The sequence below is a fragment of the Lycorma delicatula genome, chromosome 12, assembly GCF_047948215.1.
Source record: "Lycorma delicatula isolate Av1 chromosome 12, ASM4794821v1, whole genome shotgun sequence".
In the NCBI taxonomy this organism is placed as follows: Eukaryota; Metazoa; Arthropoda; class Insecta; order Hemiptera; family Fulgoridae; genus Lycorma; species Lycorma delicatula.
The window spans coordinates 20,480,642-20,500,273 of NC_134466.1; the positions used below are offsets into that span (position 1 = coordinate 20,480,642).

Consider the following 19,632-nt stretch of genomic DNA (forward strand, 5'->3'; position numbering starts at 1 on the left):
TCATTTATGGACGTCGCCCCTGTAGTAGCCAGGAATTCCTCCAGTATTCTACCTCTTACATTGGATGAGACGGCGCCAGCCGCCGTTGCTCTGCAGTTGAAATCACCGAGTATTAATACGCGTTTCCTAGAATGCATGACTATGCGCTGTAGACTAAAAATTCTATCTTGGAATTGATCCAAAGCACAGTTTGGGCTGATGTAAGTCCCCACCAAAATCAAATCGCATAGTTCGACGGCAACAATATCATCCTCTCTGAGATAAAGTCCTAAATCCCTGTCGTTGGCTACTCGTCTGATGGCTACCACACTATTTCTGTCCGGAACCCACTGCGGCCTGGCTGCCGAATGTAAATTGGGCTCCGTGGCTACAATAAAGTCATACTCACCTCTCGTGGCAATTTCCTCTGCAAGGTCACCGGACAGTAAACTCCTGTTGTTATTCAGTAAAAGCACTTTAATCATGCGGTTTTCTACACCCTGTGCTTCCAGTCCTATGGGACCGGCTATCGCAGTCTAGACATTTGGTGGCCTCACAGCAGTCCCTGATCGAGTGACCCTAACCCCCGCAGTTAAAACACAAATGGGAGCTGTCTGGGCCACTGCAGTCTCTTCTGCCGTGACCGGTTGCCCAGCACCTATAGCACCTCTCGTTCTCAGTTCTTATATATGTACGGCAGTTCACCCACCCTACTCTTAGTCTTTCAGCCACCAGATTTACTGCGCCCCTGTATGTTGTTATCACAGTCGCGTTCTTAGTATTACCCGATGATTCTCTAAGAGAAGTTACTTGGAAGCTTTCTCCCGTTCCTATGACTTTCTCAACTGCTTCCTTAATTTCTCTCTCTGATGTGTCATATTCTAAGTCTTTGTCATGAACGACGGTTCAAGGATCACCCCTAGTCTTGACGTCTACTTGGAGATCAGCTACACGACTTCGGAGCAGCGAGGTGAACTCCCCCGCTTTTTGAGAGCCTTTAATTCTCACCTCGACCTCCTGATTTCTGTGGACAGGACCTCACCTGCCTCTTCTGCTCTTACTTTCTCTTTCATCGTCTTGACCAAATCTGCATATGATTTCCCCTGGGCTTTTACTAGTACTGTCTTACTTTCGGCGATTGGAGGCGTATCTCTTCTCACCGAGGCCGACCTCGATCTTGCCCGCACTTGTTCTCCCTGACTAGGCAGCACCATTTTGGGAAGCGTCTTACCCTTACTCATGACATAAATGACGATCTTTTTTATTCCTACCGGGCCTGTGGGGACTACAAATACTGCCGAATCGGTTTTCCCTACCTCTCTCCTGAGGGCTCTGACAACATGTGAGGCCGTATTTCTATCCCCTTTACCAGAATCGTAAAGTATCGTATATCTTGTGCCCCTAGTTGTTATTCTATTATCCTCAAGTATAGTTCATTCCTGGAGCACCAATGCTCCAGGAAATGTATAAGATCGAAAAAGTGGTCAAAAATTTTGGGGTGGTCAAAGGATGGAGAAAGTTGTGATTTGGAAAGATATGGAACAATTTTTGGGATAGGATGAAAACTGTAGGAGTTACGTCAGGAAAGATTTCCTCTAGTAGAGTGTCTGCAAGACTTTGAAATATTTCCGTCTTATAAAATTTTCTTCGAAAATTTAAATAAGTCCTTGTTTACTTCAATAAACGATGACGTATTGACAGGCCTAGGGCTGTCTATTGACTTTGAAAAATTTTACAATATTCTATTATATTATTATAACCTATAAGTTCGAAATAACTTAGTCAGACAATGGTTTTTACTCACTTAGGTATTGCAGAAAGTTTTGTTTGATCTCTAAACACAGTTTTCAACACTCTTCGTCACTTATTAATACCTTTCAGGGTCACGAAGAAATCCAAAGAAAACTTCACTAAACTTAACATTTTTTCAATTGAGAAAAAACCCTAATAATTCTGTTAATCCGTGTCCACATTTCATAAAAGTTCACACGATAGTCCGTTATCCAATTCACTTTGATGCCTGTATGTCCAAACCGAAAACATTCACCAAAAATAACTCAAAAACGCGGAGCGGCTACAGGAACGTCTGCACGTGTACAAGTCTCCAACTCGACTATACATCTCCGGAACTGTCGACCTGAAACTGTATAATCCTACACTTCATTTACAATCATACATATCATCCTCTAAAGTAATACTTTAAGGTGATTCCAGAGGCTAAACAGAAAAAGAAAAAAAAGAAGATATTTATTCGTAGAATCCAGCCCCAATGTAGTTAATATCCGTTTATCGTAATCGGAAATGGAGAATATTTGCAATGATTGTTCAAATTTTTTTACAATTCGTCACCGCTTGCATAGTCGAATTTCGAAAAACCTAGAAATTAGTTTTTAGATATTTACAAGAAAATTACACACACTAGAAACTAAGTCAATATCTTCACTTGTTATCAAAAAATTAAAAAAAACAGTAAATTTAATTGTTATTACATTTTAACCCTTTATCTCGGAATTTCATAAAATACCTTTTAGTGTGCACTTACATCGTAAGAGGAAGATGTACACAAATTTTCATACATTTATCTTCAGTAGTTTTTGCTTGGCGTTGATGGATCAGTCAGTCAGGACAAGTTGCTTTACAGGTACACACACACACACACCCACACACACACACACACACACACACACACACACATACACACACACACATACACACACACACATACACACACACATATATATATATATATATATATATATATATTGACAGTACCAAATGGGAAATGGTTTTCGTTCTGATATTTTACTTTCATTGATTAATTAATTTTGAAATGAAAAAATGCAACTATACTTGTGTGACCGTGAATATTAAAGAACAAAGGAAATGTACGAATTTTTCATATTTTAGTTGCTTATAAAACTGAAATTTGAAAAAAATATGAATGTAAAACCTGAGAAAAAAAAACTATTTTAATAACAATTTTCGTTATTTTAAAATCTATATTTTATGTTGTACAGAAAAGCAGCGGATACAAAACTTGTATCACGCCATCATTTAAAGAAAATATAATTTAATATTTCATAAAATAACTACCGATTTTTGTATTATGTATTTAAAATTATTTATAAATGGCTTTGAAATTATATTTAAATAAATTTACACTTTATTTCAGTGTGAAAAATTCGATAGTATCAGGAATCGATATTACTGAAACGTGAGTAAGTTTTATTATATTTTTTAACAATGTGATGAATGAAGAGGTTGAAATACGAACAAGAATTTCATTTACGGAATTCAGTCAAATAACTTGCTTATTAATTTCTGTGCGATCTCCAACTACTGCGATTCATACATTCCAATTCTCAGGAAGTGAAACTTTTTTTTTTCTCAGAAGTGACAAATTCGACATGCCCTTATACATTTCGATAGTGTCTTATTAGAATCGAATTTCTTCACTTTTCACAATTTCTTAAGTCGACCAAAAAGATGATAAATGGAACTATCTCTACGCCGAGTGATGGGCGGGTAGCACATACTAATTGAGTTCATACAGTGTTTCAAAGTAAAAGCAGAAATGTAATATGAACATTATCCTCTTGGAACAAGACCTTCCAGGCTTCCCTTCATCTTATAAGACAATGGCGTAATACTGAGTGATGATTGTTCTTTGTTCTGTAAGGGAAATTTGCTAGAGTATCCCTCGCCAAAAAGAATTCCAAAGTACATTCACATTATTTTACCAGGTAAAGATCTGGTTTTTGCTTCGTTTGATTGAGATGTGTTCGAAGGTTGCCACTAGATATTCATGTTTTGATACTGCGGCAAAATAGTACATCGGCATTTCATTATAGTTACTTTATACGGAGTCTATGAATTTGTCTCTTCCTTTTCAAATCACTACAGAAGTTGTAAGAACATATATTCTTATATTAAAAAAAAAACGAATTAAAAGGATGCCAATCATCATTTAACGAATTATTTTTAATTTATTCGTTTGTAATTTATTTAAACAAAGCATAAAATTTTCAGTACCATCATTAGAAATACGTTTTGAAATCTGAAATGGTACTCTATCTAGCACTCCTACATTTATCAAATCATTTATTTTCATAATGCATCACTGTACCATCGATTTTGCAAAATTACATGTGAAATAAATAAATCGTTTAACATTGTTGAAAATTTGTGGCTGACACTTCTAATAATTTAAATTTTGATTTCTTGTTATTATAAATATTTTATTGTGATTGAAATATTATTTTTGTGTATATATATATATATATATATATAAATAACATTAATTGTTTGAATATGATAGAAATATAACATTAATTATAACTTTTTCATTGTAATTGTAATATTTCTGTAAGCAAAATGAGTGAAATAGAACTGGAGCTGAACTGAGGCTGATCTGGAACTGAACTGGCGTCTAAATAGCGTAGCACTGAACTAATGCAGTGAAGATCTTGCTTATATAACGTTGGTGGGGCCGCTGATTCATCAGGAGCCGAGTGTATCTCAAAGGATCCGAGTGAAGTGTAAAGACCCGATGGGATCCGACTAAAGCCGAAGATCTTTAAAAGTCGTGTATTAAATAAAAATTAAAGTTCCAAAATTTAAACAGGAACAACAAAAAAGTGAACTTTTATACAAATATTTAAAAATTAAATCAGTCATTTAAATAACCATGAGTCTTAAATATTGTACTAATAAATTTTGTACGTATATAATAAAATTATGGTTTGTACATCAGATTTAATGATTATTTATATATTTACTATTGAACTGATTACTAACTTTAATTGTATTAAATAAATTATTTGGATGCTTTTAAAATACTATTATATTTCAGAATTTCAGCTACACCTAGACCTAATTTCTCACAAACGTAAGTACAAGTTATAATTTATTGAAGTGTTTTCATATTGGATAAGTGTGTGTGTGTGTGTGTGTGTGTATGAGTGTGTTATGTACATATAATCTTATTAAATAGGATAATAGTATAATAACAATAATGTTGAAATACATACTAAAGAACTACATTATATATGTGTTTGAGTGTGTGTCTGTGTGTATGTGTGTATCATTAAAACACATGCGCACACTTCTATAGATCTATGACATCCATTGTAATGTTCGATGTAAGCCAGATTCATACGTAGTAGACTGCAAGTTTAAGACTGTTATAAATCAGTAGCAAGTGACTCTACTATTTTGATATATATTATTTTTAAACTTCACAAAAATTATTTATTTTATTTAGCGTAAGGCCCAAAATCACAACACTAATTATAGTCAAAAAAATGCAAAAAAAATTTAACAAATTAATATAAGCTACTGATTCCGGAGTCGCCATCAGGAAATCTTCATGAATCCCTTCATAAATTGTCCTAGGGCAAACTTCTGTGATGTGTATAACAGTTTGATTTTCACCACACTCGCAAAGAGACGTCGGTGTTTTACCCTATTTATACAAGAAATAGGCGCACCTACCATGCTGAGTTCGTATTCTGTTTAGCGTTGACCATGTCTTACGTGGCAAGTCAAAACCCGGCGGCCTTTGAGTAATACATGGGATTTGGTTATTCTGGTTTTTGTTCCATTCTTGACGCTAGGCGTCAGTTACGTTAAATCTGTCCTCTGTGGCAGAGGACGGATTTAACCATCCTAATATTGTTCTAACCTGCTAATATTGTTCATTAAAGTACATACTTAAAATAACAAACAGCTAATTAAATATGTGAACCTTCCAAATAAAAAATAATGTGTAAGATGATTAAAGTTTACGGAACAGATTAATGAAAATAATTCGAAAACATATTACCTTTCAAAAGTAAACAAAGATCCAGAGAAAAAAGGCGTTTTTCATTTTAAAAAGCGTAAACTTAAAAGCTTACTGGCAGAGGAAGTTAAAGTATTTAATTTTAATTATTGATAAGGTAACAACCCTAAATAAATCGCAGAAGAATTGTCCTGAATAAAATCCCATATAAAGTATCAATGGTGGAACAGAGAATGCTACGAAACAGCAGAAAAGAAATATCAAGCATGGCTGTTACATCGATCCCAAAAATCAGAAACATCCTTCCAAAACCTAATAAAACAAAGAAAAGTAGCCCTAAGGAAAATAAGAAGACAACACCACAAAAACATACTTAAATCAGTGAAAGAAGAATTCAGCAAAACGCAGTCAAGAGACTACCACAAAAACTTCAAAAAATAACTGCAGAAATACGAACCCCCAACACATCTAATGAAGGATGAAAACCATAATCTGTCCCGTAACGATAAAAAAAAGGAAATCCTAGCAAAATATTTTAACAAACTCCTAAATTGTGAAGATCTGACCGATCGCAAGAAGAAAACCAGTCCCCCAATAACAACACTACCACTAAACATTAACCCTCACGCAATAAAAGAAGCCTACCAAGCACGACGTGAGATGAACACAAAGTGGCAGGAGAAGATCATACCTCTGTAAAGATCTTGAGACATGCAGGAAGATAAGAAAAAATCGCCCTTCATCAACAGCTTGTCAACATCTGGATCAAAGAACAAATAAAAGAACAGTGGATGACAGCCCTCTTCCACCCGCTAAACAAAAAAATGGCCAAAATAGACAGCAACAACTACAAAAGAAACTTACTCCTAGACTCAACATAGAAAATTCTTTCAAGAATCATCCTTAATAGGCTCGGTTTACAACTCCAGAAAGAACTTCGAGAATACAAGAGAGGTTTCAGACTTTGCGAGGAGCTATCCAGACCAGATCATGACTCTTAAGTTAATAATAGATTACAACAGTAAAAGAAGCAGAGACATGGTGAAAACAATTATGGACTTCAAGAAAGCCACAAAGAATCTCTACTAAAAATTCTGAGACATCTCGGACTACATTCCAAATTAATAAACATGATAAAACTGACCCACATAAACACTAAGTCAAAACTGAAATTCAGAGGCTAACTGTATTCTGAATACAACAGACGATAAAACTGTATTCTGAGTGTTCTAAGAACTCTCAGAATACAGTTTTATCTAGTCTTATCTCCTCCAGTTTTATCAGTTTTATCTCCTGAGAGTTCTAAGAACTCTCAGAATACTGGACGGCACCAAGGAAAGGAATCTCACTGCTATTATTTAACTTCACTCTGGAAATTTTAATGAGGGAATGGCTCAAAAACTGATCTCTAAAAATAAAAATGTCCAAAAAAACAAAACAAACTGCCTTGATTCTGTCAGTGACTTGGCAGTGCTAGCAAATCTTGGTGTAGTGGTGAATGCGTCTTCCCCAAATCAGCTGATTTGGAAGTCGAGAGTTTCAGCATTCAAGTCCTAATAAAGTCAGTTACTTTTACACGGATTTGAATACTAGATGGTGGATACCGGTGTTCTTTGGTGGTCGGGTTTCATTTAACCACACATCTCTGGAATGGTCGAACTATGACTGTACAAGCCTACACTAAATTTACACTCATACATATCATCCTCATTCATCTTCTGAAGTATTATCTGAACGGTAATTACAGGAGGCTAAACAGAAAAAATAAAGAAATCTAACATCTAAAACAGAGATATTAGAACTTCAAAATATTGCAAATAAAACTGGCATCAAAATATCATTCGAAAAGACAAAAAAAAATTAAAAATAGTAAACATAAAGTCAAAATGATAACCCAATTTAAATACGTTGGAGAAATAATAACAAACAGGGTAAACGAAAAACCGCAATCCAAACGACAACAAACATACTAGCTGATGAACAAAAATTAACTTGATACACCTACAGTAAAAAATGTCTATGCATAAATGCAAAAGAAGACACTGCAATTGAATTATAAAACAGTAAATCACATATGCAGCAGAAACACTAATTCCTGAACGAAGAATCAAAGGCCGACAGACTCCAGAAAATCGAAAGAAGAATTGGAAGAACATATATCAACAGAAAGTACCAGAAATATGGGTATCGGTTGATCGTGCCAGCAACATCGTGTTGCAAAGTGAGAGCCTACCACCGATATCATGCACAAGAGGAGACTAGGATGTCTCAAATGCAGATTTAATATTTCTGAAACAGCTGGTAGAGTCAAATCTCGACTCGACAAACACCAAGACAGGATGCAGATGGATCAGATAAATAAGAGAGGATCTAAAGGAAATTGGCCTTACACCAGAAGACACCAAAGTCAAGAAAAAATTACACAAAAAAATCAAGCACAATAACAATCGCTTCACACTCCCAAGACAGCTATCCACAACACAAACCTTTTCAACACCAGAAAGGACACGAAGATTCGAAAGTATGAAAAGTACTGGGAGGACCACAAGTCCTTCGAAGAAACTTGGATAATGGACTGACTAAAGTGATCGTATGCGGTCATAAAGGATGAAAAAAATTATTCCAGATTGATCTTCAATAAATATTACATTCAATTTCTAGCAGAATATGTAACTTTCCCTAGAACAATGATTTCTACACCACAAAATATCACTAGAATTAATTTAATAACAATGATTTATATAATTACTTTATTTACCATTGCAAATATTTTTTTTATTACGGTCACAATTAAGTGAGTGGATTGTTGATTATCAATATATTTCTTTCACAACCACATTTTGCTTCATATATTCCAACTTCAAATTCCTATAAATTCTTATAAATTAATTTTGTCAATGAAAAATTTAAAAAAAGTCACATTTTATTTATTATGATTCATTTTAATATTTATTTATCTCATTTTTTAGTTATACGGATATTTCTACAAGACTACCGTGTGATCCCATGTATGTACCTATCATAAGTTAATAACATAGCTTTAATAATTAGTAGTTTTAAATAATCTTTTATTTCCAATCTCTATGGCGTTAATTTTTTAAAATTAGGTTTACTTTTCTGCAGAAACTGCTTGAGTTAACAATAGTGTATGGAATGCTGATTCGGGGACTATTCTACTTTAGAGTGTGTTCAACTTCAGAAAGAATTAAAAAACAAGATGTTGAACATAGATATCAGTTTTATTTTTATCTCTAAAGGCCTCTTTAACTGCCTCTCCCACCACTAATTACAAGAATATGGAATGTTGATATTTGTATTGAACTTTGTCAAATTACAGTTTACTACAAAAGAAATCAAAAATATATTACCTGGGTGTTTCAAGCTCTCTTGCAGTTGTAGGGCATCTAGCTCCCAAGCCTTCTCGATCAAATGAAAAATATTGCATATTTGAATTATTTTTTTCAACATGACCCTTCAGTTACGATGAGTTTTGTGGTCAGCATAAAAAATATTTAGTCAACTAATATTTTTTATTTTTTGTTTTCTTTTGGGAAGTAAAACTTCATCTCCACTAAATCACTACATCAAACCCTATCTGAAAAAAACACCAGTTACCATTTTGAAATGGAAAATTTTGTGAAAAGTCATAACGAACAAATTCACCTAATAGCAAATCGTCTTACTGAAAAATTTTATTAAAATTGAAAAATCCGTTTGGCTGTACCTTCATCACAAACTCAAAAAGTCATATTAAAACAGGATCTCAGTTCATTTAGTCAATAATTCTTAGTTAATTTTTTTCTTTTGCAAATACTGCATATTTCAATAGGAAAATATTGGAATCAGCCATATCCAAAAATTGCAAATATTGCAGTCAACGATTAACTCTGTATATTTATTACCGCTTCCTAATTCATGATTTTTGTTATACGACGTTAATCTGGAGTTATGCCTTCACAGAAATATTTTTTATTAAATTTAATATTTAAATTGTTCCTATATGACTTCAATTTATTTACTTAAATTTTCTTATCTGTTTTAATTTGTGTTTGAATGTGTATCTTAAGCCTGCTTCAGTGTTAAGTGTTTTGTTATTTCTATGTTGATGGTGAGTAATTCACTAAAAAAGTATGTGTTTCAATAATTTTTTACTTTCCCATCTAGAACGATACATGCCGCTACAGCAGCTTTTCCTAGTACGGGAAAGTAGATAGATCGATAAAAAAAAATTGTAATTAAAATTGATCTATTTTAGTTATGTACCATAACATTCTTTTTTTTGGATTTTGGCCTCCATAAGACCACATACTAATCTTCACTTTCTTTACACTTTTCTCTGTACCCAAATTTTCTCTCATTCCTATTCTCTTCTTTTTTCGCCCATTTTTGAGCACCGTTATCTTTTTTCCTTTTCAATTTTCTCTTAATAAACTTTTCTGTCTGATATTTCATTTTCTGAGATGTTTTGTTTTTTTTATCAATGTTACGCTGTTTCTCTCAATTAATTTCAATTTTTCTTTTAAAAAAATAAATAAATATTTATTTTGTAAGACGATTATTGGGCATTATAACAAAATTTCCATAGAAAAATAATCTTTGTTTTTTCTATTTTGTTTATAATTTTTTTTGAAATTTTCCTAGTTATGTCTTTGACTATAATTACCATTTTCATAAACTGGGCGTAGAATTTTCTGAATTATTCTTCTTTTTAATTTTTAAATCTTCTATTTTTAATTTAAATTTAAGCGTTCGCAGACGTAAATACATTCTACTGCCTGATATTTAGATTTTTGTGAAGATATGTTTTAATGTAAATATTTTTTTGTAATTCTTGCACTTTCGAGATTATAGATCCTGTTTCTAAAGAAAGGTAACATTTTTGAATTTATTTTAAATTAAAATCCATCTAGGAAGTTACCCATAGCATTTAAAATGTAAAAATCTTAACTTTGTTACACCCCTTACTCCATAGTTTTTCTTGACAAAAAAGACCTATCAAAATTTTAACCTCCTTCCTAGAAAATTAAAACTTTGTTTATTCAGAATTATGGCAGTATCTTTGTACTTTTTAAACAATTAATTTTTGTTCCCTTTATTACCATCACTTACAAATTAATTTTTTTAAAAATTCATTTCACCCGAACACTTACCCTTGATTATGGGAATCCCCAAAATACAAAAAACATGTTTATACAATTTCACATTATTAATGCTCATAACGTATTTTGTTAATACTAGTCACAATACCTCTCCTCTGATGGGGAACTTCCAAATTTTTAATAAATTATAATTTACTCAAAATCAATTTTAGGGAATATTTCAATAAAAAAAGTCTCCTCATGCATGAGCCTCAAATTTTCAAAGATCAAAAACATTATTTTTTTTTAATTTTGGTGCTAATATACTAATATTAAAAATTTTAGTTATCGCTTTATAACTGCCATAATTTAAAAACGAATTGAGTAACTTGACCGCCTTAGCCGAGAATTTTATGCAATTTATTGTTGTTTCTTTTTTTCAGTAGACAGCATCAAATGTGAAAGTTAATTATATTGTTCGTGAATTACTATTATTGATTCACTTTACTTATACCCGTCATTTTCAAAGATTCAAGAAGATGTTTCAGGAGCTGAGGAATCATCAGGAAATAAAAATATACAAATATTATTATCATTTTTACCTTGGAATATTTCTGTTTCAGGGATCCAAACACTAAATATGGCGATGTTGAATACGTAGTGTAAGTATTTATATTCAATAACCATGTTATTATCAAATACGTAACCTAATTGTCATCATTTTCATTTAACATCACATTTCAAAAGCTTCGTTTCTTGTTTTTATTTTTACTTGACATTCGTGTTTTACTACAATCCACAAATTTATTTTTAAGAATAACTCTAATTCTGAAATATTTTTTGATGTCATACCGGCTTTTTTTCCTAAAAGCCTCCTTCTTCTGGGATTCTAGTCTGCTTTCAATGAATACAGTACTTCTCTCATCCTGATATAAAAATTCCTGCGATAAAAAATATTATTATGTTTCCTTGGCCTAGTATTTAATTCCTTATTATTATTACCCTTTTTATTACAATTCCTTATCATTGTTCACTCTTATTTTTTTATATTGTTTTTTTTTCAAATTGAATTTCTTTCCTGGCAGTGAATATGTGCACTTTGCTATTTTCTCAACCACTGTTTTTGATTTCTGTTCAAAGGGTAGTGTCGTTAGTGAATTTCAATGTATTTAAGAGTCGAGTTGTGGACTGCACGGTGTGTAGACGTGTCTTTCTAGAGCTCTGCGTTTTTTGTTGTTGGTTTTTGGTTTTTACATTGATTTGGTGGACTGGAACTTTAAATGGATTGGACAAGGAATACGGACTATCATTTTTGAGTTATTTGGTTACGGATTTATCAAGTTTTTAATAGTTTTTGGTTCTCATTAGTGAGATCAATATTTTTGTGCTTTTTACTCGCTAAATCTTAGATATTATAGTGTGTTAAAGTGTTGGTGACTTTTATCAATAACGAAAAGACAACCAGTGTGTGTAAAAGTGAGTAAACTTATTGCACAATAACTTTGTTAACAGTTTTTTGAGGTTATAATAGAGCTTATAATAACAAATTATTCTAAATTATTCGACAGGCTAATAACAGTCTGAAATTAACTGTAAACAAGGACTTACGACATTTTTCGTATATTAGTAGTTATACGGGTGAAATTTTTCTAAGTCCTTAGACTAGTTTTTATTAGGGAATTCTTTGTTCCTTAATAATTTCTGAACCACTCGTCCTACATCCTTCATCACAAGTTATAAATCCATCCCAAAAGGTTTCCTACACCCTGACCCCCTTCCACCAAAAAATTTTGGAACCTATTTTTGGGTGATACATTTTACCACCGCCAATTTTTTTGGGGCTCCCATCCCCGAGTGGGTACTCGTTGGACTCGGGATCGTCCCCGTAGTCCAACAGTGCTAGTATGAGACGAAGAGGATCACTCCCCTAAAAGGGATCATCGCAAGCTTCTAGCTGACAAAAGGTTACCATTACTAAGAAAACGATTGGTGCTTGGGCGTGCTCTGACAAGCATGATTAAGCTTCTCCTAGCTAACGTGAACAGAAGCGTGCTATCGCATGATTTGCTGTATAGACTTGCTATTGAGTGTGATGTAGACTTGTTGGCAATCACTGAACCCAACATATATGAGTCGGCGAAGTCCGGATGGATGGCGGATACTGTGGGATGATGCCATTATTAGGAACGTCAGCAATAGGGTGGCTCTAAGTTTCAAGGAGAGAGCAGAGGGAGTGATAGTGACTGAACTAGAGTCTACAATAATTGTAACAGCGTATGTCTCGCCAAATATCACGATTGCGGATTATGACAGGTTTTTAGACAGTATATATCGAATTCTATCCAGACAGAGCAAGAAATTCGTGTTGTTGGGTGATTTCAACTGTAAGACGACATTTTCTGGTTGCTCCCACAGTCATAGGAGAGGAGAACTAATTGAAGAACTGATAGAATCCCTCGGAGGTCGCTGTTTAAATGATAGTACTCCAACTTACGAGGCTCGGGGCCACTACTCTGTTTTAGATCTGGTCATTGCTGATAATAGATGGTCAATGGATCAGCTAGAGCTTACAGTGATGGATAACGATATTTCCAGTGATCACCTTCCGCTACATCTGATCATAAAGGAAAGCAATGACTTTGTAGTTGAAAGACCTTTTGTTACAAGACCTACAGCACGCCAGGTTGACAAAATTGTTGATAATATAGCTAAAAGGCTACGTAATATGATTGAGTTGACGCCAGCTACTCTTACATTGGTAAAATAGCAAGAAATGGATAAGGAATTAAGGGCCACTGGAGGCAGACGACAAGTCTACTGGTGGTCAAATGAGATAGCACGTTTACGCGATAATTTGCAGCAGGCTAGGAGAAGGAAACAAAGACTGGCAAAACGCTCCAAATGAATATTTACCACAGAAATATAATTTTTAAACTTCTTTGCTGATCGAGTATACTACGTTATCTTCTAAAATGTTTATTAACAAAAGTTGTAAGGTCGTATGTTTTGTTAGTGATATTACAAAAATGACAATTCTGGTGGAATTAAACAGTATTTAATGAATCTATATTTAAAAAAAACAAAGTTGTTTTATCAATCTAATGATGTTCAGCCGTAAATTCGTGTCATTAATTTAGTAACATGAAAACTACTTAAACATGTATTCTAAAGGTAGTATTAGCTTTTATTGTGTAAAATTTATTTAAACAAGTGAAATATCAAATGTAATGGTGGCTTTTTCCGAGTTGCTTCAGTATTATTATGCTTGGTAGTTTTCAAAAAAGTGGTTATTGTCGTAAGCAATATTGATTTATTTTTAGTTCTACCTCAATTGCTATGCACTATTTTATTGCTTTTTTTTAATAATTTTAAGTGTCCCTTATGAAAATGTGCCTTTATTGCAGAGTTTTACCCGTTTATAACACGTTATAAATTTTGTATCACTTATTATAAATAATTTTTTTTCTTCTTTTATTAATTATGAGTTACATTACCGTTATGAATGGGACCTTAATAGTACATTCTTAATGCTGGCTAACGGGGTTGCGAGTGTTTTCCTCGGAGATGTAATTTGTCGACATAACTACACCTATATGCCGTATTCAAGGACTGGATTTTGAAGCCACCTGTAGGTACGAGAATTTAATTGATTAAGGAATGTGAACATTAATTCCGTTTTTTATAAAATTTCACACCATTTTTGGACGTTACTTTCTTTCTTTACATTATCACCGTTATCAGCTCCAACTGCCTTTAGGTTTCAGCCGGCTTAACGTTTTGATGGTTTATAAAACGTATGACTCAACGTAATTCAGAGTCGGCGCAACATCGATTTTCCTATTCATTTTATAACGTAATAACTCACACGTACGTAATCAAAGATACTACAAAACGACGACTTACAGACAATAATGAAGTGTGTACATTATTTGCTTGCCATGAACGATAAAGATCGCCGACATTAAGGAGAGAGATTTCCTAGCGGTCTTTAATTTAGTGATATTCCTCGTATATATTTTGTCTTCTTATTATTTATTCTCATACCGTGACATTAGCAAGCTTCATTTAAGTCACTGGTACACAAGTTTTTGTTGTTACTATTACGTCTTCTCACTTCATGGGTTTATATATATGATCAGAGTTTAAAATGACAAGATTTTACATGAATATGGAAACTGGACCTTTTTTCTGTTTGTAGATAAAATAAATATTGATTTTTCATCATGGATCGTACAAAAATTAAAAAATACTTTTGACCTATTTTTACGAGCGAGTGCAGCACGTAGTAATAACAAACAGACGAAATAATTGTGAGGTTATAAACAAATAGAATCATTAAACAAAAGATTAATTTGGAAAGGTAATTAAAACTTATTTTTCTTTTAATATTATTTTTAAGTATTAAACAGCGTTGCAGAAAACTCAAATGATTTTTAACGTTTGTTATCTAAATACATATCAAAGTAATATTCCTAGTGTAACGAGATGTTATTATTAGTATAATTTTTAATAAATTAGTTAAAAGAAATTTGGTACGGGTTGATAAGTTTTTGTTAAATAACAATAGAAGTACAATAATCCGTGTTTTTGTAAGACGATATATTAATAAGCAGATTCGTTATGTGATTTGACAGACGTGTTTTTTTTTTCTTTCTCTAATATTTCTCCACTAATTTAACAACAAGATGTAATATCATAGAAATGATATAATATTTAATTATTCTTTTTCCAGAATGGATGTTACTAATATTTATGCATACTATAGATGGTAAGTTGATAAATAAGCTTATTTTATCGTAATGAAAAACAATAAAATTTATGAACAAAGTGATATTTTATGACATCATTATTATTAATTGTCTTTTGTCAAAGAATTAGTTAAATCCTATTAGTTAAATTTAACATTTACATCTATACTTGAACGTCAGATTTACAAAAAGGTAAAAATTGTAAAAAATGATTTTACTCTTTCTATGGCCGTAATACATATTTAATCATGAACAGAACAAACTGAAACAAAATACTGCTCATAAAGAATAATGTAAAATAAATAGTCGGTGGGAATGTTTTTTATCCCCAGTAATGCGCAATTATTGGTGTATGAACCGGCATGACTTCCCTGTTGTAAGTAGCTAAAATTTGATGTCTACTACATATTATAAAAACTTCATCTTGTGATTAAAATAGCCACAGCTATGAAGTAATTGAATAAATATGTGATTTTAATCTATTTCAGTGTAATCCTTCGGTGTGTCTACTATATTTTCACTACCTGTTTAGGTCGAGTAATATAAATCCAGTAAATAATGATGCGAACCAACTTAACTGTGAAATTTGTAAAATCACGTAGAGTATCGTTGAAAAATTTTTAAATTGACATAATATTTCGTTCGTTAAAAAAAATTAATGAGTCGTGAGTTACTTTCCAGACAATAAAAAAATGCGTTATTGAATTATTACATCGTTTCACTTAGACATTATAAAACTGTGGGGACTGAAATTTTTTATTCATATTTCATAATCTCCTTATGTTTTTCCTGCATAACAGGTAGATTTAATAAGAAGGCTACTTATTGCAATAGGTATCATGATTCGACTTCCGGAAAATTTCGACATATCTTCGCGTTTCGCATCCCCCAGACCCCAAAACCACAGTCAGCTCAAAGTTTTATATATTAATTTCTTGTGGACACGATAACTGCCATAATCTTGTGCCAATCTTTTTTAAATTGATACATAATATATAACGACCAAAATCTCGGTCATGTTCGTTAACGCAAAAATCGACTTAATGTATTTAGTAACTGGTGAATTAGAAGGATTGATATTGTAATGTAGTACAACAGTGGTTCATCTTAAGTTTTAATGGTTATTTATTGTTACTGTAAACTAATTAAGAGGACTTTTAATTTATAGGCATTTCTTAGAATCGATTCAACGCAGTAAGTAATATACTGAGTAACTCAGTATTACTCAGTAATATACTCTTTTACGGGCATTAAATAGGGCCTACTACGTATTTTCAAGTGATTTTTTATTGAATGATTTTGAATTTACTTTCCTTAGAGGGCATAGAGGGAGAATTGTTCTTTGAGTTGATAATTACAAAGAAAAATATATGATCGTGTTTATGATTAGTGAATTATATTACCACATTTGAAACGGGTGGGGATTCCAAAAATTCAAAGTTTACTATTGGTATTATCTTAAAAACCGGAGCCATACAAATAACCCAAAAAACGAAAGTCATAGGAAATGAAACGACCAAAGAAACAAGTGCAAATTATTGTCTGGATTCATATTTTTCATGATTTAGTGGAGGTCCAATGGCAGCATCATATCGTGGATGACTCTTCATAATACTGTAAAGCCTCTCATGACATTGAGGAATTTCTGTTTGCCATAAATCGACCGGAAATAAGTAAACGTAACTCATTTATAACGTATTGAATCGATAACACAACATAACAATGAAATTAAAAAAATGGGTGGCTCTTGTAATGCGCTTAAGTAAAATCTTTGTAAGATTAATATTTTCTTTTGCCCGCTCTTGCTTAAACAGAATCGACTACAGAAATAAAATATTGTGCAACCCCTTTTTACGATAAATATTAAGAACCGTTTAGCATCAGATAAAAGAGTTTTCACTTAATTAAGTATATAAAATCATTTAAAAGCGGATAAATGATTGATTCTTATAATTTGTGACAGCAACTCGTGAAACTGAATTAAAAAAAAACTTTAGTATTATCAATATTTCTACTCCGACACCCATCATAATTTTGGTCTACCTGTATATCTCCTTCCAACAAGGTGATATTAAAAACACCGATGCAAGCCTTTCTTATGACATTTTTATAAAGATTCTATTAGAATAATTCAGTACAATTGAAAAAACAAAAGTTACGTTTCATGATTTTGGCTATATATATATATATATATATATATATATATATATGAAAAAATTAAGTTGGTAATGTTTTGAAGACGATAATGTTTTGAAGTCCGAGTAAACGTTAGTTACTTTTATACGGATCTGAATACTAGAAGGTGAATACCGGTGTTCTTTGGCAATAGGGGTTCAATTAACCAGAGTTCTCAGGCGGTCTGCCTGACTCTGTGGAAGATTACAACTCATTTATATGCCACACATATCAACCTCATATCATTTGGGTAGTCATTAAGCGAAGGGTTCCTTCCTATTCACTTGTTAAACAGATTGCAACATACTTAATAAGAAAGAAGAACCAAATTTAATTCAATGTAAAATTATTTATGACTAGCCATAAGAATTACTGTTAATGTTTTACCTCGTTGTACCAAGTGAAGGAAGAATTTTGATCGCGAAAAATTTCAATTTTCAGATTTCAACGGAAATGTCCATTTTGACCATCGCTGAATCGATTTTGATTAGTTTGAGCATGACGTCTGTACGTACGTATGTGCGTATTTATCTCGCATAACTCAAAAACGATTAACTTTAGGATGTTGAAATTTTGGATTTAGGACTGTTGTAACATGTAGTTGTACACCTCCCATTTTAATTGCAAACAACTGAATCAAAAAATTGGATTTTGGACGTTTTCTTAACTGCAGTAATAAAGCCATCATTGAGAGCTTTTAAACGATATACTTACATACTTATTTTCATTGGCTCCAGAACTATAGCCAAATAACATTTTAACTAATGAAATATTATGATATTACAAGGCGAAGGCATACGGTTTAAATTCGAATCCATTTCGCTTTTTTTAAATTATAAATTTAATAGTAATTATTCACGTGTGATTCTAAAAAAACAATCACATTACATAATTATTCAATAATTACAATTAAATAAAATATATGAAAAAATATCAGAAGTTATTAATGATATAAAACTTTATGTACTTTTCATTTAAAAAAAAAAAAAAAATGTGTATATGTAATCTAATAGCTGAACAACGAAGTCATGTGCTGTTCACATCAGATTGTTTTTTAATTTTTAAGTTTGAAGCACATTCTATTAATTAGAACAAAGAAATTTATTTTTAATTAATGAGCAAGTCATATGTTAATGATGCAATAAGTATTTCACCTCCATAACCGGTTACCATTTAATAATTTTTCAGTGGAGGTAGGCTGGAGAAACAGAAATTTCAGTTAAGGTAAGCATTACTTTAGCAAAATTATTGTTGCATAATAATATTTATTTTCTATATTATAAAAAATGTGTAGCAGGAGTAAAAGATTTAAACTTCTTAAGTATTCATAAACGATGTACATTTTACAAGTTAAAATAAAGAAAGTATTTTTTTATAAACTTGTGTCTAATTAAGTTCGGTTTTTTAATTGTTACGAAAAGAGTTTGTCTAAACTTATGCTCGAAATTCAAGGAGAGGCAGAACTGCATTTTCTGAGAACACCAATAAATAATCAACGTATGGTGTTTCTAAATTTAATATGAGTGAACAAATTTAAAAAAGTAATTTCGCAGTTGTATTGCAATTAATATTGAACAATTCTATTTATGGATCTCTGTAAATAATAGTAAAACCCCATTTGCGATCTGTTGAAAACGAGCTTTATTAATAAAAGCAAAAAATAAAATAATAAAAATTAAAAAACATTCCACGTTAATAATTAGATAATTTTTTTTTGTAATTTTATCTCGATGACAATAAGAAACAATTATAATAAATAATTAAAAAAATAAATACTCTTAACCGTGATTGTCAGTTGATCCGTCCATTTCCGAGCAGTCAAATGGACGATTAAAATATAAATCTGTTAGTTATAATTGAGAAATGACAC

General features: G+C 32.1%; 1 protein-coding gene across 3 annotated transcripts in view; it reads left to right on the plus strand.

Moving 5' to 3' along the window:
* LOC142333452 (uncharacterized) overlaps window positions 1-19,632 on the plus strand; it is a 238,602-nt gene that overhangs the window by 51,514 nt on the left and 167,456 nt on the right. For 2 of the 3 annotated variants that reach the window (XM_075380564.1, XM_075380583.1), the window contains one exon: window positions 3,152-3,193. In XM_075380564.1, coding sequence (XP_075236679.1) covers window positions 3,152-3,193 — 42 coding nt within the window. Of the gene's footprint in view, window positions 1-3,151; window positions 3,194-4,831; window positions 4,868-8,730; window positions 8,770-11,462; window positions 11,502-15,571; window positions 15,608-18,950; window positions 18,987-19,632 lie in introns of all 3 variants that reach the window. The other variant, XM_075380595.1, reaches the window with a different exon arrangement.